The 25,996-nt window shown below is 34.3% G+C and overlaps 1 protein-coding gene, 1 long non-coding RNA gene and 1 pseudogene across 2 annotated transcripts; 1 reads left to right on the top strand and 2 right to left on the bottom strand.

Moving 5' to 3' along the window:
• The first annotated feature begins 3,312 nt into the window (after positions 1–3,312).
• LOC134278873 (uncharacterized) lies at positions 3,313–11,477 on the top strand (annotated as a pseudogene).
• A 4,732-nt stretch (positions 11,478–16,209) lies between these two features.
• Positions 16,210–19,755, bottom strand: LOC134278876 (ornithine decarboxylase antizyme 1-like; the record flags this gene model as incomplete). Its single annotated transcript, XM_062761176.1, has 4 exons — positions 16,210–16,502; positions 18,545–18,630; positions 19,022–19,185; positions 19,576–19,755. Coding segments are annotated over 4 exons (558 nt in total), but the record flags the coding sequence as incomplete, so codon positions are not given.
• Positions 19,756–19,812: 57 nt separating this feature from the next.
• LOC134278882 (uncharacterized) lies at positions 19,813–25,996 on the bottom strand. The gene is made up of 2 exons (XR_009994542.1): positions 25,749–25,996; positions 19,813–19,858 (listed from the first exon to the last, which is right to left on the bottom strand). It is a non-coding gene; the product is annotated as an uncharacterized LOC134278882 (long non-coding RNA).

Raw genomic sequence — 25,996 nt, 5'->3', positions numbered from 1 at the left:
AAGGTATATTGTACAATATATTCAGAAAAACTATCTCTTTCAGAAACGGTCAAAAACCGATTTTCGAAAATTTGGTCACGAAGGTCCCTTTTCGCTTGACGCAACTCATATATTATATATTTTTTGATTATCAATCAATTATTAATCATCTAAATTCGACGATACACTGTAATATTGGTTACATTCAAAATCAAATAGAGCGCCATTTGATCATTCAGAATTCCTGAACGATGAAGAGTGTGCCAATTTACACGAGTGAAACGGAATGCAGCGCAGAATCAGAATTAAGGAAGTAGGCAAAACTGGAGGAGCCCCCCCCCAAGATTAAACCATTCGCAAGAAAAAATGTGGGAATAATTGGTTATACTCAAATCTCTGCCATAGAGGGCGGTATCAACACCTGTGAGGTCACTCTGAAAAACCCATTTAAACTCTCTCTCTCGATGGATTTTCCTAAGTTAGGACGTCCAAAATCATTATGACAGAGAAAACTCTCTCTCTCTTTCTCTCTCTCTTAGGTTAAGATTGATTGTATATTATTTAACGTCCCTCTAGAGAATCTTTCACTCATATGGAGACGCCACCACTTGCCGGTGGAGAGCTACAAATTTTATCCTATTCTGGACACTTAGGGCCATTGAGCAATAAGGGATCTTTTTCGTGCCACCACCAACTGCGAGACGGGGCCTCGATCGGTTTATACGATCTCATCCGAAGGACCGGTCTCCATGTCCCTCTGTGGGATTCGAACACGACTGAGACTTAAGGATCAACTCCTTACTCCGCGACTCTCTCAGGTTAAATGAGATTAAATTTTACTCTGTTAACACGTTACATCTTACTATATGTTGTGCTTCTGCGTGAGGTACTGAAGGTCATAAGAATTCTAACCATGGGTATTCTTGGAAAGTAGATGCATACAGGCACGTAATTTAACATGGGGGAAGGGGGTCCAGACATACTATTTACATTATACCATTCAAAATGTTTATTGAAAGATCTCACCTCCCCCTTTTTGTGTTGTATTTAGTTAAATAAGGGTAATGTAGACGTGTATGAGTAAAATTTGGCACTGAAAGAAGTTGGAACCTGGCCCCCCTTCTCCCCAGCACGAAATAAGATTTTCGCACAGGCACCTGGCGTTACTTATTTTTCTTTTTATAAAAAAATACCCCTACCTAAAAATAAATTATTATTAGGTAGGGGTTATATTTTTTTATTTAAAGTAAAACAAAGTAACGTAAGGTGCCTGTGGATTTTCAAGCTACAAATTTTTCGGGGTCCTTTTTCGCTTGTCAAGTTTTTCTTTTTAATGTAAGATTCTTTTTCTATGCTAGTTGGATTCTTTTTCTATCCCCCCCCCTTCAAAATCGATGCTGCGTCCGTGTCATATGTATAAATGCAGTACATCTATAACTGTGTAATGATTCAACATCGGTAGAAACCACCTGATATATACACAATACAAAAAAAATCCGTGAATTTTTAGATAGCTTTGAGGCTTCAAAGGTGGGGGGGGGGGCTTAGAGAAGTAAATACCTCTTCTAACTGAAATAGTGCGCAATATCATTAATCAGTCAAACTGTATAACATTTGTTTTGATAATAAAACACATCAGCAAAAATTAATAGTCTTACCAAACATTTTATTTAACGAAATCTATATATTATAGTGGTATATAATTTTTACAGCTGTCGTTAACGGTCCCGACATACATGTACTAGTAATCAGTCTTTCGAATTATTCCTATATCTTTAAATACTCAATCACGTCTGATACGACAATTTCGTCGAGCCAGCAGCAACATGGACGCAGCTATTTCTACTTACGATAGATTTAAGATATGTCTAAAGCTGTCGTAACTTTAAGATAATTCTTAAGAACTTTCTTAAGTTACGATTCTTTCAAAATTAATAATTGTCGTAAGTATATCTTAAGACGTTTCTTAGTCTTAAGATAGCTTCGTAAACATGCCTGCTGTAGCGTTATGGTTTTATATATTTGATTTTGACCATAACTCTACAGATCCCGTAATATATTGCAAAAAAGGTGCAATTTACGGCGCAATATTTTTTGCGCACTTTTGGGGAGAATTTCTCCATTTTCAGGAGCGGTCAATTAATTACCTTCACTCCCTAATTCTAGACATATTTTTTAACTAATCTGTTTATTTTATCCATCTCCCAACCCTTTATGGTCGTCTCTACATGTGTTAAACTCGCGTGATCAAAATTATTTGTTAGATGGCTGAAAATTCACTTCAAGTGAGTTTATTGCCTGTAGAGAAAACTATAAATGGTTGGAAGTGGATAAAATATACATATTGGCTACAGAAATTGTCTAGAATTAGGGAGTGAAGGTAGTTAATTGACCGCTCCTGAAAATGGAGAAATTCTCCCCAAAAGTGCGCAAAAAATATTGCGCCGTAAATTGCACCTTTTTTGCAATACGGGATTTGTAGCGTTATCATGATGGTCAAAGTCAAATACATGTATATGAAACCATAACGCTACAGATCTGCAGCTAAAACACCCCCCCCCCCCCCCCAAAAAAAAGAAGTTTCAATAACTTATCATAGATGAAATAAGATTTTTAATATATTTTCGTGTGAAATGCTATTACTATATATAAATCGTGATATTATACAGAAAATGTTAACTTTAAATCTGTGTCTATACATGCACCGTTAAAAGTTATGTTTTTCACAAAAATTACATGTATATATTTAGGAATCAACAAATATATAAGAAATTAATTTTGCCCCCCCCCCCAGCTGAAACTACAATTCCTTAGTTTTCTATAGTTTTATTTATTGTTTTATATTCATGCCAAAGACTTTTCCGTCCAGCTTTAATTTCGCCCTTTCACACGTGCATTAACAATTTTGCCGCGTGTTAATTAAATTAACCCAATCAGAGTTCTAGCTGTTTAAGAAATTATACTAACTTTGAATTGGACTAGTTTTAAATTCGCCCGGCCGAGAGTAGGCAAAAGGATTGAAAATAAAACGGGGGCAAAAATTTCCCAGTATATGTACAGTACAATACTAAACTATAATTTCTGCTTTGTTTCCTAGCCACACTACTCAGGTGAGCGATGTGGCCACTGGGCCTCTGGCATTGGTTCTGTTTTTAGTTCTCGCGTCTCTCTTAGGGATTAAATGTATTAGTGATTAGTAGCACTGAACAAAGATGACTTCGTTTTCTTACAAGTAAAGACAGTTTGGGCAAATACATGTACGTCACGTCAACTTTTGTCTAATTAAATCGGGTTTGGCATTACGAAAATCTGAATCAAAACAATTCCGCCAAGTTTTAATTTTCAAGAATAGTTTTTAGGAGATTTGGCCATGTCAATTAATAAGTGTGAGGTTTTTTCCAGTTGATAGTGTGTTAACAATTGTTATTTAACCAGTCTGTAAATCAACATGACCAATAATATTTATTACGATGGAAATGTGTTTATCCCGGATTTCCTCGGTAAATAGAACTTGGCGATAAAATCAAAACAAATAATTAATATTCATCCCTAGCTGCAATCCTCACTTTTAACGTCAGTTATACCATACACATGTTCGTAATGGGTGACAAGTCTGATGACGATTTGGATGAAACTGACTTGTCGGAAAAGATAAAGCAGTTAGAGCGAGAAAAGGAACGTCTGGAAAGGAGGAACATGAAGAAGAAATACACGGAGTTAAGTAGGTCAGTGGGTCAGCTACGGAGAAGTACGGAGTACGAACCTCATTCCTCAAGTGTCAGTCCCTCCCGAGACAAAAATCACCCAAATAGAGGTATAGATTGTGTTTTCATTCATTATTTTCAACAGAGTACATTCACAGTATTGTCAGGCCAGGCTTAAAAAAAATCTTTGTTTGTAGTTGCCGACCTATAATTTTTAGAATGGTGGGTAGGTAGGCATTCTTTTTTTTCTTTAAATCAAATTTTTGTTAGGTAACAAATAATTATAAATAGAGCTTTTCCATGTTTTTATAGACCTACTAAACATGAGTAAGTTCCTCTCTTGTTATAAACCACTGATTGATAAAAACAAAAGTCAAAAATTGAAAATGAAACAGTTTCAATAATCTGAAAATTGAAAAAAAAGAAATTACAAAATGGCTAAATAAAAGTTTGGGTCAGGTGCATTTTCAGTGGGTTGGTAGGCAACTGCAAACAAACTAACGGTAGTTTTTATTTTAGGCCTCAGGGACCTATATTCTTATACACTGTAGGTCCATGGTATTGTTGATAAATATTTCTGTTAACATGGTTAAGTCAAATCTTAAGATGAGCTATCGATTCAGATACAGTTTAACAGTTTTGACTATTTCATTCTGATCAATCTATATGTGCCTTATTTTCAGACTTGTATTTCATGATTTATTGAGGTTTTTCTTGATTAATTCAGCATATCATTTGAAAAGTTTGAGATTAAATCATTTTTAAAATAAATATCAGATGCACATGATGTATGTACAAGTCATGTATAAACTACTTACAAAATAAAAACCAAGGATGTATTTATAAAGTATTAGGTCGGATCAGGTCCTTGCACAAACAAGGTATCGAACATACTGAAGATTTAACAGAGGTGATTTCTTTATAATATCATGAATATATTTGTATGTATTTGAACTACATTTATGATTTTATAGAGAAGATTTCTTTATAACATATTTTTTTGTTTTTGAACTTTCATGTAGGATTTCAATCTTTTTATATCAGCAGTCAAGGAATCCCAGGACAATGACTTTGGCAGCCTTCTTACAGAGCAGAGAGATAGACTCCGTATGCTACAGAGGCGGTCAGGGGAGCACGGGGAGAATCCACCCCGGGGCAGAGACCTCGACCAATCAGATTCAGACTCCGAGGACAGGAGGAACTGTAAGGGTTATAGAATTTTAGGTCACTCTAAATTTCACATATTCAGAATTAATAAAATAAAGAGATGAATTAATACTTAGGTATGGGTTCATTTTTGTCTGTTTTACCGTGTATACTCGCCTGTAAGTAGGTATTTTGGGAGTTACAGGGCTCTCGATTCTCTAAAATTGGGGCCGTTCAACGGCCCCGTTCCCAATGCAAAAAAGGTACCTTTTTTCCCAAAAGAAAGGTGTAAATTTCCCAACTTCCATCCAGAGTAAAATATTAATTAAAAAATAAAAGTCCATCAAACCTAATTGCAAAAAACCCAAACAAAACACATTTGCAAATGAAAGTGAAACTGTACTACTATTTTATTAGTTCGCGCCAAATGCATTCGTAAACTGGTTCGGGGAACCAGGTTATTGTTTTTACAAAAATGTATACAACTATGAGTGCAGAGTATCTTGTTATGTAGTTTCGACAAAAACCAGCATTTTGGTTTCAAAAATAGACATTTCATTTAAACATTAGTAAGCTGCACCTAGAAACATAACCGCACTTCGGCATGTTCAGTCTCGCGCTGTATTGGTAAGCAAAGTTGCCCATGTGATTGAGGAAATTCGGGACTATGTGACTAGCGACTGTCACGCAGTAAGACATAACCGCAATATCAACACTCAAAGATAGTAATGACAAAGCTAATGTACTTTCATAAATAGCCTACGTACCCATGTTTGTTTTGTTTAACTGTTTATTCAAACCAGAGTTAGCATTGATGATAAAATGCTAGAAAAGCAAAATTTGAGGATTTTCTTTTAATGAATTTGTGTTATCCAACTTTTCCCAAAATGACGATAATTTTCCCAATTTGAACGGCCCCGGCCCCAGTCCCAAAAAGTGGTGTGAGAGCCCTGAGTTAAATATTGGTCTAAAACTCTAAATGTCTGAATTATAGGTGAGTCATAAAGAGATTGGTATTTTTCTGGAGGCTAAAAGGTAGTATTAATTGAAACCATGTTGAACATCAATGGATTTACTTGAAATTGTCACCAGATTTTGGCAAAAAAATTGTACCGACTTATAAGCGGGTCAATACCAAATCCCACCAAAGTAACGTCAAAAAATATAACTGACTTATAGGCGGACCGACTTATAGGCGAGTATATATGGTACTAGTTCAGCATGTTCAGAGGTAGCAAACAGGAATTTTATGCATTTGGATACAACATCTACTCATAGTATTACTATTGTACATTTTACGAAATTTTTTGTTATGAATTCAGTAATCACTGCTTTTAATTTGAATTTGAGCTTATTACTTAACCCTTCCTTGACTGTGTTGTCTTGCAGTAGACACAGTTATGTCAAAAGAACACAAACAGAAACTACAGCTACACCGGGACACACTGGTGGAGAACATGACCCCGGAGGACATCTTCAATGACCTCATAGCTAGCCAGGTCATCTCCACGGCAGATGTCGGCAGAATTAAAGTAGGTCAAAGGTCACTGAAGATAACCAATCAGAAAGGGGGTTACTAAAAATCAGGTTTTACCTAAAAAACTTAACCTCAAGGGATTGTCTAAAGTTAAGAATATATTTAATAACAGGAAGTATTTAATTGAGAAGTACAATATGCAGAACTGTTTATTCATTGAAATTTATATAATGATTTCTCTTTAGGTTTCAAAGAAAATGTTTGAGCTTGATGTGACATCAAACAAATATTTATTGTGTTAACATCATCTTAGATTATGTTAATCACATAATTATAAAAAATGAAGCAAAAGCCCAACAAGTTATTTTATACTTGATACACGGACTGGCTGAATGTTCTGAACTCAGAGAGCATTTTTTTATGTTATCACAATTTTTAAATAAATGTAAATGTTTCTTTTATTTTTAACAGGAAAAAATGACAAGAGAAGCAATGAATGAAGAACTTGATTCGCCGGTCAGATAGAGCTTTCTACGAATTTGTCAAGTCACTTAGGAAAACCTTACAGGGTCATCTGGCTGATTTACTGGATGAGTCCACTACACGTCAGAGACGTACACCCAAACGAAAACGACAAACAGGTAACGAGATAAAATGCTAAATGTTCATCACAGAGTTACTTGATAAACCTGTACCTCTCAGGCTTTATCAATGAAGTTTTATCTTCTAAAAGGACATTTTCGATAGCCATGGGTTTCTGATACACTATTCTCCTCATAAACCCTTGCCAAACAGTGCTGTGGAAAGACAGGATTGTTTTCATAAAAGTGATCTCCAATTTTGAACTGAAATTATGTCATCAATAGAAATAAATAACGTATTAAAATCAGGAAAGTTTTTATAGAATAATTAACAAGAAGGTATTGATTTTTCATTTGTTAATTATTGTGCAAATCTATATCTTCAATATAATAGATTCTAATTATTATTTTGCACATATCTGAAGATTTTGGATGACACCATCTCTATTCATCTAATAGCAGGTGATCATTGTTTACTTGCGTTTTTCATCTCTGAGAGTGAAGAGTTAAAATTTGTCCCCGAACCCAGATATCGTCATTTGCAAAAAAATGATTGCTGATTGATCGAACAATATCGATCCACTCCAATCACAACTTGTGAAAAAAATCCGTAATTTTTTTAAACAATGTATTCCAAGGGATTATGAGGAGAGTAGTGTATTAGAAACCCTTGCAATTGGCTAGCAAAGACGATTAAAGGATTGAGCTTCTGCTACATGTATTTAAAATGTGACCATTATGGTAGCTCAGTTGGTAGAGCTCTGACTCAATGATCAGATTGTCATGGGTTCAAAACCTGGGAACCACTGACCTTAGTTGATAAAAAAAAAATGGAAGCAAGTGTTCCTTTATAAGCATTTGATACATTGAATTGAAAGTTGTAAATCTGAAGGATGAGCCCTTAAAAACTGATACCCTAAATGATGGTGGGCATTAGCACAATAAACATGAAAAAGATTTTTCACTGCTCAATGCCCCTCGATGCATAGTAATGGTCTAAATTTGAAGCCCCTCTCTAGACCTTGATGAAGTCTCTATATGTCATTGAGTAAAATATTTTTGATTGGAACATAAAACAACAATCAATCTCTTATTAAAAATTTAAATGAGAAAAATTGAGTGTACTGAGGCGAGGGTGGTAATGTTGCAGTTTTTTTTAGGTCACCTGAGTAACTCAGGTGACCTATTGCTATCCGTTTTTGTCCGTCGTCGTGCGTCGTCCGTCGTGTGTTAACATTTGAACATTTTCATCTTCTCCTCTGAAACCACTGAACCAATTTCAACCAAATTTTATATACAACATCTATGGGTGAAGGGGAACAAAAATTGTGAATTTTATGGTCCTTGCCCCCCTGGGGCCGGAGGGGTGGGGCCAAAACCACCAAAATTATTGCAATCTTTAAAAATCTTCTTCTTTACTCCTGGACATCAAGCAGGCAAACTGTTGGCATGAATGTAATGAACATTGAGTCCTCTACCAAAATTGTGAAATTCATGGCTCCAGGGTCAGGGGTTCTGGTGTTAGGGCGGGACTCTATTGATCATATAGTGAAAATGCATTATTTCTTTGAAAATCTTCTTCTCTGCTTCTGGGTATTAAATAAACTAACTAAGCACATAGTAATGATGAGCAAGAGTGCTTCTTCCAAAATTTTGAATTTAATGGCCCCAGGGTCAGGGGTTCTGGTGTTAGGGTGGGGCTCTATTGATCTTATAGTGAAAATGCATTTATTCTTTGAAAATCTTCTTCTCTGCTTCTGGGTATTAAATAAACAAACTAAGCCAATAGTTATGATGAGCAAGAGTGTTTCTTCCAAAATTGTTAATTTAATGGTCCCAGGGTCAGGGGTTCTGGTGTTAGGGCGGGGCTCTATTGATTATATAGCGAAAATGCATTAATTATTCTTTGAAAATCTTCTTCTCTGCTTCTGGGTATTAAATAAACAAACTAAGTACATAGTTATGATGAGCAAGAGTGTCACTTCCAAAATTATGAATATTATGGCCCCAGGGTCAGGGGCTCTGGTGTTAGGGCGGGGCTCTATTGATTATATAGTGAAAATGCATTAACTCTTTGAAAATCTTTACCTTTGCTCCTGGGTTTTATGCCAATGATCCAGATATATATATATTTATGATGAAGAAAGGTGCATCTAGCAAAATGGTTATTTTTATGCCCCCTGGGTCGGGAGGGGGGATGTTACATAGTCTAAAAATAAATTAATGCTTTGAAATCTGCTCTTTAGTTTTAATCAACCATTTTATGATAAAATTTGCAAAATTTGAAATATGTGACCCCTGGGTCAGTGGTTCCTTTGGGGTGAGGTGCACAACTGGTTATAAAGTGGAAGTGCATTTTCTCTTTGTTACTCTGATCTACTTCTGGGTATTAAGTAAATAGAGTAAGCATGCTAAGTTTATAATTACCAATGGTGCCTCTTTCAAAATTGTGAAATGTGAATTTCATGGCTTTTGGTTTAAAACACGAACCAGTTTTAATTGTTTGGAAGTTGTTACATGATACTCAGGTGACCTATAAGGCCCGTGGGCCTCTTGTTTTTTTTTCTATGTATTTAAGAAATTATGACAGATAAGTTTCTGATTTTTCATTTTTCAGGGGAGATAAATATTGCAGTAGATGTGGAGGACATATCCCCTGCCCCCGGGAGGAAGAGGCCCACCTGCTCCTGTGGAGAAGTAGAGGAGCAGATCCTTATTATGGCAAAAACAGCCTACAAGGCTATCCGCAGGAGGGACAACACACCAGCTTCCTTCGAACAGTTCAAAAAAGAACTCTCCCAGACCAACGAGATTGTGAAGGAAAGCATGGAAATCATGCACACATTAAAGATTTTATGTAAACATGGTGACTTGGATATTTCATACGGAAGTGTTATTTTCAGCATCCGGTGCCATTCTTTGATGTGTGTTCGAGAGATTTGGGGGATGTATAAATCTGGGTCTTTGCAGTGTTTGATGCAAAGAACTTTTGTGACTCAGAGTTTACTGAGGATTTGTAATGTTAACTATGTGAGGCTGAGAGTTCAGATTTGTGAAAAGGAGTATAAAAAATGTCTCAGGGAAATAGGTAGATTACATTTAGTCTTTAAAAGAATTCAATTTTAATTAATTAAGTCTTTCAAATTAAAAACTTTTTTTTGTTTTTTACAAGTTTTTGTTGTATCCAGTTTTTGATTCACTCCACCATGCATGCTTTCATTGTACATTGTATACGTTTTATTCTGTCCTATTTTAGACTACTTACTTTGAATTCTTCTGACAAAAATAGATAATGATATTGCCAGATGTTAAAATTTGCATTCATAATTCTTACATGTAAACTAAATCAACTTTGTTGGTCTTCTTCAGGTAGCAGGGAATCTAAAACTTTGAAATCATGTCGAGTTTTAAGGGTAAGTATGTATATCCATGCTTAATATCTTCCTTTTAAAGCTGTTCTTGGTGAATGAAATTATTGGCTCTAATGGTTTATTTGATAATTATTCTAGGTGTAAAAAGATATTCTCTGTTAAAACTAACCACCAGAGTGGATGCTGAGTTTTAAATTTTAAAAAATGTACAGTAGTTATTAAACAGGGTTGAAAATTAAAAATAAAAAAAAAAACTGGGAATGAGATATCACGGCAGACTTATAAAAATGTTAATTAACATTAATTGCAGAGCGCCAGTCAAGTGTCTGAAAATGTTATACCTCGGGCAAAGAACAGATCTCCATTCTTTGATTCCAACAGCAGAAAAAGAAAGGCTTTCACGGAAATGTAAGTTGTCATGGCTATTTAATATCTTTACATCAAATTTTCAAAATTTTGCCATAACTTTTTTTTAAAGTAAATGTGTACTGTTCTACATGTATTTTTCTTTATGCATACATATACAGGATTTTGAGATGTGGAAGAGACTATAAATTTATTCATGCTATTTAGCAGTGAACAAGTGAATATATTTTTAAAGGGGAAAAGCTTTTTTTTTTTGCAATTTAAAATGCTTGCAAACAAAGCAAAAATTGCTGAATATATTTACATCATTCAAAGAGTTACCTCTCTTTACATGAGAGATAAACAATGGCAAAATTTGCCACTTAGATGTACTAAATGATTAATTTCATTAGCGTCTAAAAAAGAATTTTTTTTAGGATTTAGAGCTTCCTAAAGTTGATATGTATTTTCAGGTTTAATTTGAGAAAAAATGTTTGAAATTTAATTAAAAGGGAAATTACATGTATCTAGGTATTGCTACATATTTGATGCTGCATATTACAATCATCATTTGAAAATCTATTTTGACTGATAAAGAAAAAGGAATTGGAAAAGAAATACATGTTGGAAATCTGAATGCATACTTGCTGAGTCACTAATTTACAAAATTCTTTTCATTTCATGTCTCTGTTTCAGAGAGAAAAACACCCATAACAGTCCTCGTATCCAGAGTCAACAGATCTCACCAGAGCTATGTCCCCTGTATAGCCTAAGATCCCATTGCAGATACACATGATCTTCATTGTCCTATATAGTACAAATATAATTATTATCTGATGTTTTTTTTTGAATTTTTATATAGCCATACTTTTTCAGTGACCTTTTAATTTTTAATATTAAAGAAAAAAGTTCATTAAAAAGTAACATAAATTCATTTTAATCTATTTTAATAATGAATTTTTAAACCCTCTTTTTTAAATGTTTTTTTACTGAGAACTATGTGTCTAACAAAATTCTCATGAGAAATTTCAAATATCCCTAGTCAATGTAGTATAGAAATTCAAATTTAAGATGACTTTCCTTAGTTTTATGCATGTCAAATTCCAGAGTAAATTTGTGGAAACACAGAGAAAAGAAATTACATGTATGAGAGTCACATACAGACAGTGTATGATGTTTGTCTGATTGATCTTGAAGGAATTAATACACATACATTCGTATAAATTGCTGTGTTCATTGATCAGCTTTGTTATTGGTGTTGATTCAGTTGTTGATGAGAAAGTATAGTTATCTTTTTTCAAGCCATGGGATACATGTACCCCCCCCCCCTTAGGCCTAAACATGTAGACTGATAAATTGGTAACCTTAGTAATACTAATGTAATGTATTTAATATATAAATATTGCATGTAGTTGAGTGTAACATTGAAAATTTTCACCCCATTAAACCATTGTCAACCGAGGCGCAGCCGAGGTTGATCAGTGGTTTCATGAAAATTTTCAATGTTACACTCAACTACATGCTATATTTATTATATTATACTGAATGATTTAAACAAATACATATAACGGTGAACCGTGCGCGCATAAATTCCGCGCAGTCGCTATTCTTTGGAATACCAAGCAATGTTGACTGTTGCTACGCTGGAGGGCGTGGCTTCATTATTCAGCGGGTACTAGTGTTTTTTAACAAATGTTTCTCGACCAATCAGATTCAACTAATTTACATGAAAGTATAATATCACAAAATATTGCAGTACAGGTACACCATTTTAAATAGATTGCAAATGTCACTATACAATGTAAATAGAAAATTCTTGAATAAAATTTTTACCTGATAATTTACTTGTTTAGAAATTGGACCAGTCTTTATTATGAAAGTATTTATTTTGATTATCAAAAATATTTTGAAAGAAAGGTGAACATACTCTGCAGTCTGCATTCTTTTGTATTTTTGAAGCCAGGTGGAGTTATCTACCTTTAAACGTGCTTATGCCATTGAAGGTATATAAAATGTGACTGCTAAGAATATCAAAAAAATTTCTGAAGTGAATGCACTTATTGTTTTCATCTTTGACATGACTTTGTACCATTTCTTTCATTTTCTTTTTGGCATTTAATTTCTTTTCTGAACACCCAGTCACTACATGTTAATCAATGTGAATTAATTAGCAGTCAAGAGTACATGTATCTGAAACCTCAAAATCTGATGAGTGAGTCAAAAACGTAATAAGATTTTTAACCTTTGTAAATGAATAAAATGTCAAATTAAAGTAGATATCTTTAATATTTGTCACCATTTGTGTTCAGGAAGTGTTGTCTTCATTGTTTTTCACTCATGTATTATTACATCCAGGTTCCATTTCTTTATTGAATCAACCCGGGCATTTAATTTATTTTCTGAACACCCAGTCACTACATGTTAATCAATGTGAATTAATTAGCAGTCAAGAGTACATGTATCTGAAACCTCAAAATCTGATGAGTGAAAAATGTAATAAGACTTTTAACCTTTGTAAATGAATAAAATGACAAAATAGATATCATTAATATTTGTCACCATTTGTGTTCAGGAAGTGTTGTCTTCATTGTTGATTCACTACATGTATTATACATGCTAACAAACACATTTTTATTGTAAGTATGGAAAGGCAACAAAATGAAAACCTATGAGGTACTTCACAATTTTAAACTGAGTAAAAAATAACTTCTGATTTCAGTTTTAACAGAGATTTAAAATCATTCACCATAAGTTGTAGAGATAAGCCCTTAACGCATAGGAAAAGCTTTTATCAATTCAAGCGACCTCAATTTTGTCCTCTTGTAGATACACTGCATGTATGCAAACATACCATGTACACCCTGTGTATGCACTTTACATTATCTTAGATAACGTACAAGGACTTTAAATTTATGCACCCTTGAATTGTCTATTTTTAAACTGAAGTGAACAAAATAAGTTAAGTAGGTCAAATGTACTTTTTTTGGAAGTAAAATTCTGGCATTCTGTCAACGATTGTAACTGTCAGTTTTAAAGCTTTCTGTTTCACGAAGATAAAATAAATTCCGAGTATATGATAGGAAATTGTGAACATGATGGAATGATTGTATATTTTTAAACCACAGACTTACTACTGTGACACAAAAACAACTCTTTGTCATTTTTTTAGTGCTTCATCTGATGAAATTTCCTGTTATTAAAAATAGACAGGAAAGTTACTTCTCATCATGATCAAACTTTATTTTTATTTCAAATAAGTGCTTTTATTTTTAAATGTTGTGTATTTTATTAATGTGTTCAAGAGTATTTATTGTTAATGAATTATCTGTAATGAAGAATTCTATTAAAAAATAAATTTACTTTTGGGTTGTTTTTACTTTATTTACGGTAATGCATGAAATATTGATCAAAAATGAATGGTTTAATGTAGTTTTATGTACATATCCATTACAACACTAAATTTTAATCGATATGGTATCTTTAAAAAGTTTTAATAGCTGATCATGACCAGTTTGTCATCATAAATTGGTTTGTAGGGTTTTCTTAAATGGAAATTTTAAAAGACGCCTAAGCCTATAAGTGTATCATCAAAAAATAGCTACTCCATAACGAGCATATACTTGTATATATAACTGTATTTCAGACACACGTGAATGTTAATAGCAGTCTGCTTGGATTTGAAAAAAAAGCATCGTATGAAAAACTCAAACCCGAGTCATCTTGGTTTAAATTGGTTGTTCTTTGAATTAGATGAGGATGATTTGATAAATTATCCCTGTTCATTACCATGTTAAAAACTTTCTTTTTTAATGGTCCCATCCTAAAGCCCTAGAGGCCATGATTTGAACAAACTTGATTCTACAGTACCCAAGGTTGCTACTCCAGCATGCTAAGAGATTCATGGCGAAATACTTTTGAATTGGCACTGAGCTTTATATAGGGATTGTAGGGACGTTAACTGAGGCTTTACTTGTAGGGATGTGTCTTAATAAATTAATATTAATAATTATACCATAACCCTGCTATCCTTCAGAATCAGATAACTTTTTGAAGATTTTGAAGTACATGTAACCATGAAAATTCTTGCATTTACATTGTCCATACAGCCAATGTAACATACACTGTACCTAAATGTACATTGTCAGAAAGCTTTCATATTTAAGCCTCTTTTTTTCAGGCCCAGTCATTCTTGGTTAGATTTTAAAATGGAATCCAATGTTTTCATCTATTTTCAATTCATCAGGTGTACGTAGCACGAGCATGCAAACCCGACAATTCACGTCAACTAAAGACATTCTGTGACAAGTTTGGTAAAAATTGGCTTTATGATTTTTTAAAGGAGATTGCAAAATATTAAAAGTTTTCAGTGGGGCTGGCAAACAGATGCTGAAAAATGGGATCAAATTCTCACTTCAATTTTAAGCTCAGGTAAGCATTATCATGTAAAGAGGGAGCCCCCTCTTTTCACCCCTGGGAACTTTCTGGGCTTATCCTTTTCATAATATATTAGCTCCATAGATTTCAATCGTTAATTTGCAGATCAAAACACAACTTTTTTTCCCTACAGTCTCAGTACACTGGCAGATTTAGAAGGGGGGTGGGGTGGGGGTGGGGGGCTGCTGCAATAATTTGTGTCCAAATTATTTATTAATAAATCAATTTTCTTTGGTGTGGCTGTGGGCCCCTACCCCTACCTCAAATTGCCCCCCCCCCCCCCTCCACCTTTCAAAACTCTTTGATCTGCAACTGAAGTAGATAAGAAAAACATTTTTTTCTCATTGTTCTTTATTTTACAACAAAATTTATATAGAAACATTTTTGCAAACCAACATTAAAAGAAGTCAAACAAATGAAAATATGAGGTAAATTTATAACAACATGAACCAGTACCTCTAAATAACAGATGAAATCTCAAAAGAAGAAAAAAAAACACTCCAAATGTATGCAAAAAGAATTTGAAAAATCTCATAAACATAGGAAAACATAGTGCTGGGAAACAAAAATAAAATGTATTTAGCTCAACATGCTCAAGTTTTCTCAATTTATGATCAAAAACATGTTTTTAAAAAGTAATGAATAATGGTCCATTGCATTTTCATGCAAAAATGTTTCTACACAAAAAAATATGTACAATGAAATTTTTTCAATAGATTAAAAAGTAAACGAAAAAGCCTGCGTTACATAGTACAAAGATTTTTTTTTCTTTTTTTTTCAGTTTTTTACATTTTTTTTTTATTTTTAAATTTTTTTAAACACATATCTACATGTCTATTCATGACAGAGGACGCAAGAAATTTTTATTTAAAGTAAAGAAGAAAAAAAGTGTGAAAATCTAAATGAACTTAAAATTCTTTCATTGTTGATTGACGTTATTGGTAATTTAAATGTGCAAAAAAGTCAACAAGGTGGAATTTGATCAATTGACGTTGACTACTTGTTCAAAGTATGTACAATACAAACTTGTTCATCACAAAACAAACCCAAAAAGGCAATTGTTGGAAAAATTCTATACACAACATAAAAAGTTTTTTAGAAAAAATGGCAACTCGACAGACTTTGTTCTTTACTCAATCAGTGCACATAACTTTCAAAAATACCTTTTTTCATATCAATGTTTTCCCCCTAAAATAATTGAAAAGAAATCAATAGTGATCAAAAAAAGATCTACCAACTATTTAAAAAAAAAGTTTTTGTAATCAAAATAAAGAAAAGAAATCATTATCAAGAGAAAGTGGCCCATAATACTAAAAGCCATGTTCGTTAAGGAAAAGCTAGTCATCATCGTCGTCAAGGTCAATCTTGTACACCATGTACATGACCTCGGGTACCATGGGAACGATGGGGTCACCAGGGCAGGCCACCGCGAAACCCATGAACATGAAAGTTCGGATCAAGGAGGCTGAAATCCATATAAATCCGGGATTAGTTATTGTTCTTTATAAAACAGAAACGGTCATAATATGCAGTTTAATCATGCTAAAAAAATCTGTTAACTACTATCAATAGATATAATTTATATTTGTGTTTTAAATACAGATGAATTTTTTATCATCCTGACATACTGGTAGTTTACAAATCATATGACCACATGAAATGTTAAAAACAAGAGGTTTTTGTTCTTATCAGAAATGAACATACATGTAACATGCAGTTTTGTCATGTTTGTGTCAAACAAGGAATTTGTAATTTCCAGCAGATATTTATCTCATCAAAAACATATACATACATTATAATTCGTCTGACAATAAAAAAAATCATTTGTTTGGTGTACTCAGACTGCCCCTACCCAATCATCTTTTTTTTTTTTCTATATATTCGATCAATGCATACTATCTTTGCAAGATATATAACTGTTTTCAGCGGCAGCTCACACATTATAATAAAAAATAATTCCATCATGATATACCTCTACAACATTATTGTTCATGATAAGAGTAAAGTTGTGTATGTCATACGTTAAAGAAATCGAAAATAACGTCAAAATATCATTAGAAAGTCACTTTCCCCCCGAAATGCAAATAAAAAATATCAATATTCCTACGCTCGCTCCCTCCTCAGCCTTTTTTTTTACGTGTTTGATAACAGAGAATAATTAGGTCATTCTTCAAAGTTCATATCTTTTCACCAATGAATTGATAATACTATATCAACAATTGTATTAAGTACATGTTTATAGTCCGTTAATTATCATACAATTTGTTCTTAAAGAAAAAATTAATCATTCTGTGTGTGTGTATTATTAAATGACGGAATTTTCAATCCCTGGCCTGCTTGTGTGTACACTTCGTAAACTGTAGGGTATGTGTGGCAAAACGAGAACTGCATGGGTTGGAGATTCGGGTTCGTGTTGAAGTTCAGCATACCATTATATATAGAACTTGAATAATGTAAGTAATTTCTGCGACAAATATATTAGTATATTTCAGTTATTTTCAAAACAAAAAAGGTTTTCCATGTTTTCAGTTATATATTTTTTTTGTATTAATAATTTCAAACCCGGCCATTTTAAACACAAGTTGTTGCAGATGCAAATGTTAGAACAAACTATATAAAGTTCAACAGGGATTGTATAATTTTTATTAATCAGAATTCGTATTTATATGATCTAATGGAAACAGAAAAGTTTTGTCTGACACCGTAACTTCTCCAAAACAAAACGTGTGATCTCGCTGGATGCGTGTGACAGCTCCATTGCACGTGTGTAGACCAAGGCTATAGGTACATGTAGGCCTATGTGTACTGTTTGTTAGGAGACTCCGTAATGCTATGGAATCACGATATTTACAACAGTTCCATAATTAGACAGTGCAGTTTTTTTTTTTATTAACGTCATTATAAACACTGTTAAACATATTAAACCTAACAGTCGAATATCTTTGGATATGGGGTAACCCATATCTATTCTTGTTAGTACTGACAACAATATCTAAGTTTTTTTTTTTTTCCATTGAACTTTTTTAAAACAATAAATGTTCAATCAGCTGTCTTGCACGGATTATAATAAAAACATCAATTTCTCTATATACCTCTACAGATTTTTTATGACCATTATCACTCAGATACCAAAAGAAAAACAAAAAATACCTATCCACCCACCTTGAAAAATTGGGACAGAGTACATCAAACAAAAATCTAATGATGGCTTTATGTGTTTTATTTTCAAAACAGCCTAACATCATGACACAGTTATCTTTTACTCAGTGATTCCAAGGAACTAAATTCAAAATAAGTCCCTGAGTTTGAGATACTGAAGGTAAAATACATAGGAAAAAAGTTGGGACTTGAAACTTGCTTTGAGATTATAATGCATTGTAGTGTTGAGGACATTGATTGTCATGGTAATCATATCACAGTTCAACTGTGCATGCCAGTATACATATATATTTTTTTGGTATTAATAATTTCAACACATTACACAATTCAAGAAGAGCAAAAAGTTACCTCGATCATTCCTGCTCTTGCAGAAACAGAGGATTACATGGTCACAGCAAAGCTTCTCCTCTGCATACTCCAAAAGTGTGATCAAGCTGTGAATAAATAAATAATTCAATTATACTTCATTTTGAACATATGAAGAATAATTAATGCTTTCTTAATCCTTAATTGTGGTGATGTTTCAACTTTATAGGAAGGCCCCAAAGTGAATAAAAACAAAACTTGCGAGATTGAATGCTGTTGAAAATATAAATGTAGTGGATTTTGGTGCAGTTATTCATTTTCCTTTCTCTGCCACTAAGTAAGGTACTTGTATCTGATCTGACAGAACTTTGTCCAGAATATTAAACTTTGTCTTTCAGACAGTATTTTCAAACTTTTGACCAGGCTGTCTATCACTTATTTTGAAATAAAAGGAAAACACTGCATTTGTAACCCTGTTTTTACTGAACCCAGCAATATTCATGCTTCATATCCCCCTACCTTTCCTTCGAGCCTTCCGGGAGAATTCCGTTGGGAACTTCCACGTACAGGTTTCCGCGAGTCAGTATGGTCTCCCAGGTGACCTTATGACCTCCAGACAAATGCACAGTAAAGCTCAGATTGGTAGACATGTGAGCTTCTGCTAAAATGCTTCTGTTGTCAACCTACAAATCAACAACAACCATTAAAGCATATGATAGATTAAATGTATTATATTTAGGAGTATGATATCTCAGACTGGTAGACATTAATTTTCAATTGATTAAGCAATTAAGCATAGGTTTGATTTACCTATAACACATTTTTTTAATTTCTTATTTTTGTGCAAGAATTTCTCATTTTACTTGAATTAGCAAAGACTGCTTTTTGCATTAGGGGCCAAAATGGATACACAATTATATACCGTATAAGCAGAATTTTTAGCCATTTAATTTTTGCATAATTAACAAGGGTGTTCATATTAATTTGTTGGCAACAACTTGTCTTCGCTTTCTGTACGTTGACAGAGGTATAAAGTGGTAGAGATTGATAGCACACCTGTAAATAGTACATACCTGTGCATTGCGGTTGTTTTCCTTAATAAACAGGCTTTTAGCACTGACAGGGGGCTCTGTTAAAACCCCCACGCCGCTGCCCTCTGTCACGAATGACACGTTGACGGCGTGGGGAACATCAGGAGCACGACCGAGGCCCTGCACCGAGCGATATACAATACCGCTTACTGGGGACGCTGAAAAGAGAAAGTGAAAGTAAGTCGAAGTGAAACTGAAACTAAAACATCAGGAACACGACCGAGGCCCTGCACCGAGCGATATACAATACCGCTTACTGGGGACGCTGAAAAGAGAAAGTGAAAGTAAGTCAAAGTGAAACTGCTGCATTGACGATGTGGTGATCATCAGGAGCAGGACCGAGGCCCTGCACCGAGTGATATACAATACTTCTTACTGTGGACACTGAAAAGAGAAAGTGAAAGTACGTCAAAGTGAAACTGAAACATGAGGCCCTGCATGAAGCAATATACAATACTGCTTACTGGGGATGCTGAAAAGAGAAAGTGAAAGTAAGTCATTGAAACTGAATGTAAATCAGATCTAAAAATGACTCGTTTATGGAGTGGGAAACATCAGGAGCAGGACTGAAACCCTGCACCAAGCGGCACTACTCTCGAGTCTTTTGCAGTACAAAATGATATATTTTGGTAAAAGTTGACGGTAAACAGGTAAAAGCAATAATTGTTTAATGTGCATCATATAATTATCTGTCAATATAAACTTGTCAAATGCCCTGCAAATGAGTTTTACCACAGTTCAGTTTTCATGCAAGGGCTAATTTTACAAAGGGAAAATCAACCATATCGTAGGTTTTAATTTCATGTGGATTTACATTTAACATAGATCAATAACTGTATCTCTCTAGGAAAAAAATTCTGATGGACATATCAGCTCTTATTATACATGTTATATGTGTATGTCCTTATTTCATCACTGTATGTACCAAGCTTATCAGTATCTTCCTTTATCATCAGACCATATTGATTTCTAGGTCGATGACCTACATGTTTATATTTTAGATTTTTATATGGAACGCCATCACTGCCTTATAGCATACAACTATGCATTTATTATGTCAATTTACCATTACGTGATGTGAACATATCTTTACGTTATGTCCATTTGTTATGAGATGATGTAAATATATCTTAACATCATGTCAATGCTGCATTACATGAAGTAAATACATCCTTTCATTATGTCAGCACTCCATAACTTGAAGTAAAAAATTCATTACGTGAAGTGATAATGTGTTTACATTGTGTTAAAACTGTATTGTGTGAAATGAATTTTTCTTTACATCATTTCATTTCTTTAATATGTGAGGTCGAAATTGTATTACGTCAAGTAAATTGCGTTTTATAATTAAACTTATCATTACAGTGGAGCCTCATTTATCCGGACGCTTTGGTTCCCAGTCAATTTGTCCGGATATGTGAAGCGTCTGGATACCTGAATCACCAGTTAAACAAGACATGATAACATTTTAAAATTCTGTTCCGATGAAATAGCGTCCGGATACTGAAGCATCCGGATATCTGGCGTCCGGATATCTGAAGGTCCACTGTACATGAAGTCAAAAGCCCATTCCTTTTTGAGAGTGTATATTTCTATTATATCAAAGCATTATTACGTGATATGAATTTATCTCTATTTTACGGCGATGGCATCATGATGTGAGGTGAACACATCTTACCTTTATGTCAGTGCTTTATTACGTGGTGTTAAAAGTGTATAACATAATGTGAACATATCTTTATATTATATCAATACTTTATTACATTATGTCAAAACTCCATCCCGTGATGTGAATATATAATAACGTTATGTCAACTCTTTCTTATGTGATTAAAAAATATCTTTATATTGTGTTAACTGTTTATCATGTTGATTCCAAAAGTTCATTACCTGATGTTAAAAAACATTTACATTATCTCAAAGCTGTACATGTATATCTAGTATATAATGAATGTTGACGACAGTGTTTTAATGACTGGTAAGAAGGTGGGGGGGGTCCTGATTGATTAGGACAAATTACAGGCACATAATATCAACCCCCCTCTTTTCCCAGACTTAACTTTACTATAGAAAATGCAATGTTCATTGAAACAGTACAGCCCCCACCCCCACTTTTTGTTGAAGTATAATCCACTAAGGGTAATGTAATATATCTGGAAAAAAATAGGACTGATCGAAGTTGGACCCCTCTCCCCGAAATAGGATTTCCGGGCTTGGACATTTTTTTTCTTGGCTTGTCAAGTTTTTTCGGTTAAATGATTTTTTTTCTGGCTGACCGCCTCTTTCAAAAAAAGATACTACGTCACTGGAGTTAGTAATTTTTTTTTATCATTCCAGGGCCAGAATTCTATTACAAAAATCTACCAGTCGCTCATCTAAATCAATTGAATATGCCTTAGTAAGCATGCATGGGCACATATTAGTGGCGGATATGGGAATCTTGAACAAGGAAGGGGGCGGTATATGGTTGGAGACCAAGGGGGAAAGCGGAGAAGCTCTCAGGCTTTATAGTTTTATAGAAAAAAGTTTTCAACTTAATTCAGCTAAGCTTATTGTGAAACGAATGCAATGTCCTACAAAGTTTAAGACTTTTATCTAAAAAAAAATTCAAAATAAAGAGAAACAAGAGGCCCACGGGCCTTATAGGTCACCTGAGCATTCTGCAACAACTTTCCAGTTATTGAATTTGATTCATGTTTTAAGCCAGATGCTATATGGCATTCACAATTTTGAAAGAGGCACCATTGATCATCATAACAATACACTTAGCAGTTGCTTAGCTTGGTTTATTGATTTAAATATGCCCAATAATAAGTTCATAGGATCTTCATGAACGTTTCATGAACATTTCATGAATAAAATTCATGAAAAATTCAAGGAAATTCATGAATTATTCATAATCACCTCGCAAGGGTACTGATACCCATACGCAAGGTAGGGGGAAAAAATGCATTCCAACTAATCAGTAATATTCAGCAATAATCAGTAATGCCCCTAACACTGTGAAATAAACCCCTGACCCTAGGTCCACACATAGCACAAATTTTAAAAAGGCACCGTTAAAATTGTCTATCAAAAAATAAATAAATGTTTTATAAATACAAAGGAGCAGATTTCAAACAATTAATTCATTTTCAGTATATAAGTAGAGCCCCACCCCCACCCCTGACCCTGGGGCCTTGAAATTCAAAACTTTGCAAGATTAGGGCCCTTGCTCATCATAACTATTTAGGTAGTTCATCTGCTTCATACCCAGAGACAAAAAAGAAAATTTTCAAAGATTTAATGTATATTCACTATATAATCAATAGAGCCCCCTCCCCCCCCAGAACCCCTGACCCTGGGACCATAAAATTCACAATTTTGGTAGAGGCACTCCTGCTCATCATAACTATGTACTTAGTTAGTTTATTTAATACCTAGGAGCAGAGAAGAAGATTTAAAAAAAATCATGTATTTTTACTATATAATCAATACAGCCCCGCCCTAACACCAGAACCCCTGACCCTGGGACCATAAAATCCCCATTTTTTGTAGAGGCACTCTTGCTCATCTTAACTATGCACTTTGTTAGTTTATTTAATATCTAGGAGCAGAGAAGAAGATTTTCAAAGAATTCATGTATTTTTACAATATAATCTATAGAGCCCCCCCCCCCCCCAACACCAGAAGCCTTGACCCAGGGACCATAAAATTATTCACAATTTTTGTAGAGGCACTCTTGCTCATCATAACTATGCACTTAGTTAGTTTATTTAATACCTAGGAGCATAGAAGAAGATTTTCAAAGAATTCGTGTATTTTCACTATATAATCAATAGAGCCCCCCCCCCCCTAACACCAGAACTCTTTGCCCTGGGGCCATAAAATTCACAATTTTGGTAGAGGCACTCATGCTAATCATAACTATGCACTTAGTTAATTTATTTATAAATATCTAGGAGCAGAGAAGAAGATTTTCAAAGAATTCATGAATTTTTACTATATAATCTATAGAGCCCCCCCCCCACCAGAACCCTTGACCCTGGGGCCATAAAATTCACAATTTTGATAGAGGCACTCATGCTCATCATAACTATGCACTTAGTTAATTTATTTAATATCTAGGAGCAGAGAAGAAGATTTTCAAAGAATTCATGTATTTTTACTATATAATCTATAAAGCCCCCCCCCCCCACCAGAACCCCTGACCCTGGGACCATAAAATTCACAATTTTGTTAGAGGCACTCTTGCTCATCATAACTATGCACTTAGTTAGTTTATTTAATACCCAGGGGCAGAGAAGAAGATTTTCAAAGAAATCATGTATTTTCACTGTATATAATCAATAGAGCCCTGCCCTAACACCAGAACCCCTGACCCTGGGGCCATAAAATTCACAATTTTGGTAGAAGCACTCTTGCTCATCATAACTAACTACTTAGTTGGTTTATTTAATACCCAGGAGCAGAGAAGAAGATTTTCAAAGAAATAATGCATTATCACTACCTACTTATTTAGCCCTGCCCTAGCACTAGAACCCCTGACCCCAGGGCCATGAATTTCACAATTTTGGTAGAGGACTCAATGCTTATTACAATCATGCAAACAGTTTGACTGCTTGATGTCCAGGAGTAAAGAAGAAGATTTTTAAAGATTGCATTAATTGTAGTGGTTTTGGCCCCACCCCTCAGGCCCCAGGGGGGCAGGGATCATGAAATTCACAATTTTTGTTCCCCTTCACCCATAGATGCTTTGTGCCAAATTTGGTTGAAATTGGTTCAGTGGTTGCAGAGAAGAAGCTGAAAATGTTCAAAAGTTTACGAACGACGTACGACGAACGACGACGGACGAAAACAGATAGCAATAGGTCACCTGAGTTTACTCAGGTGACCTAAAAAATGATTGCTGCACGACTCCTAATATTTGATTTATTTAATTATGAGATTAAAGTAAACACCCTTGAATTTCGACGTGACTTTAATTCACAGTCGCAGTGTTAAGGCTTTGCACGTTTCAAGATTGTCAATCATTTGTCGCTTAAAGTTTTCATTTAAAGATGTCATTCCCAAATCGCTGAGAATGTTTTCTCTCCCGCCTTTTTGTGTTTGCGGAACGCGGAAATAACGCTATGCTCATATAAAGGCCGAGGATACCCGTGTTCGCATAACGTAATAGTGAATCGACATAATGTAGAAGAGTGCGCACAGTATGGCATGGGCTTTTCACATCAGTTAATAAAAACTAAGATTGTCATGAAAAGTAAACAAAACGAAATGCAAGTTGACGAAATATAATTGTACTATGTGTAAATGTCATAAAGAGTTGACATAATGTAAAGGAAAGTTAACATGATGCAATAGTAGTGTGGGTTAATGCCATAAAGAGTTGACATCATGTAATGCAAGGTTGACACAATGCAATAGTAATGTGGGTTAATGTCATAAAGAGTTGACATCATGTAACGGAAGGTTGACACAATACAATAGTAGTGTGGGTTAATGTCATAAAGAGTTGACATCACGTAACGGAAGGTTGACACAATGGAATAGTAATGTGGGTTAATGTCATAAAGAGTTGACATCACGTAACGGAAGGTTGACACAATGGAATAGTAATGTGGGTTAATGTCATAAAGAGTTGACATCATGTAACGGAAGGTTGACACAATGGAATAGTAATGTGGGTTAATGTCATAAAGAGTTGACATAATGTAATGGAAGGCTGACATAATGCAATATTAGTGTTCTGCTATAAGGCAGTGACGGCGTTCCATATTTTATCTATATTCAATAAATATTTAATAAATGTATTGTATAGTTTGTAGGTTATGTGACACACACAATGATCCAATTAATTTAATTTAGTCTTAATATATATCATGTAGATATTGATTGGATTTAGATACATGTATGTATGCCTTAATCAGCTGACTGTTACGTCATGGCGTTGTGCATGCATGGATCACGCATTGTTTTTACAAAGAGTACAATTTATTCCTTCAGAATTTGATTCTTTCTGGATAATTTCTGAAACTGTTCCCTAGTACGATATTTTCTTAATGTTTCTAATGATCGATAGTAGAATCATATGACTTTGACCTCTATCTCAACAACAAAAAGATGGCCGACTTGTTTTCAGACAATAGTCAATATTTATATGAATATTTACTTACAGATTTGTACTATGTAACGCAGGCATTTTCTCTTTTTCTTCTTCCTCTTTCGGGCCAAAGTTTTCGTCTAATATTATAGCGTCTGCGGCCCTCAACATAACTTTCTCGGCGTGTTTGTACACCCCGAGTTCACTACGTTTGTAAAAATGTTCCGGATTGTTTATCGTTTTATTGAACTCATTCGGAAATTTCCGGAAATGCGCAATGATGCGTAGAAGGATTACTCGGCAATCCTCGACCGATTTCGC

The sequence above is a fragment of the Saccostrea cucullata genome, unplaced genomic scaffold (assembly GCF_032062105.1).
Source record: "Saccostrea cucullata isolate Sc308-1 unplaced genomic scaffold, CSIRO_AGI_Scuc_v1 ctg485, whole genome shotgun sequence".
Classification (NCBI taxonomy): Eukaryota; Metazoa; Mollusca; class Bivalvia; order Ostreida; family Ostreidae; genus Saccostrea; species Saccostrea cuccullata.
The sequence above is the reverse complement of the archived record's forward strand: the minus strand, read 5'-3'. Positions and strand labels throughout refer to the sequence as shown.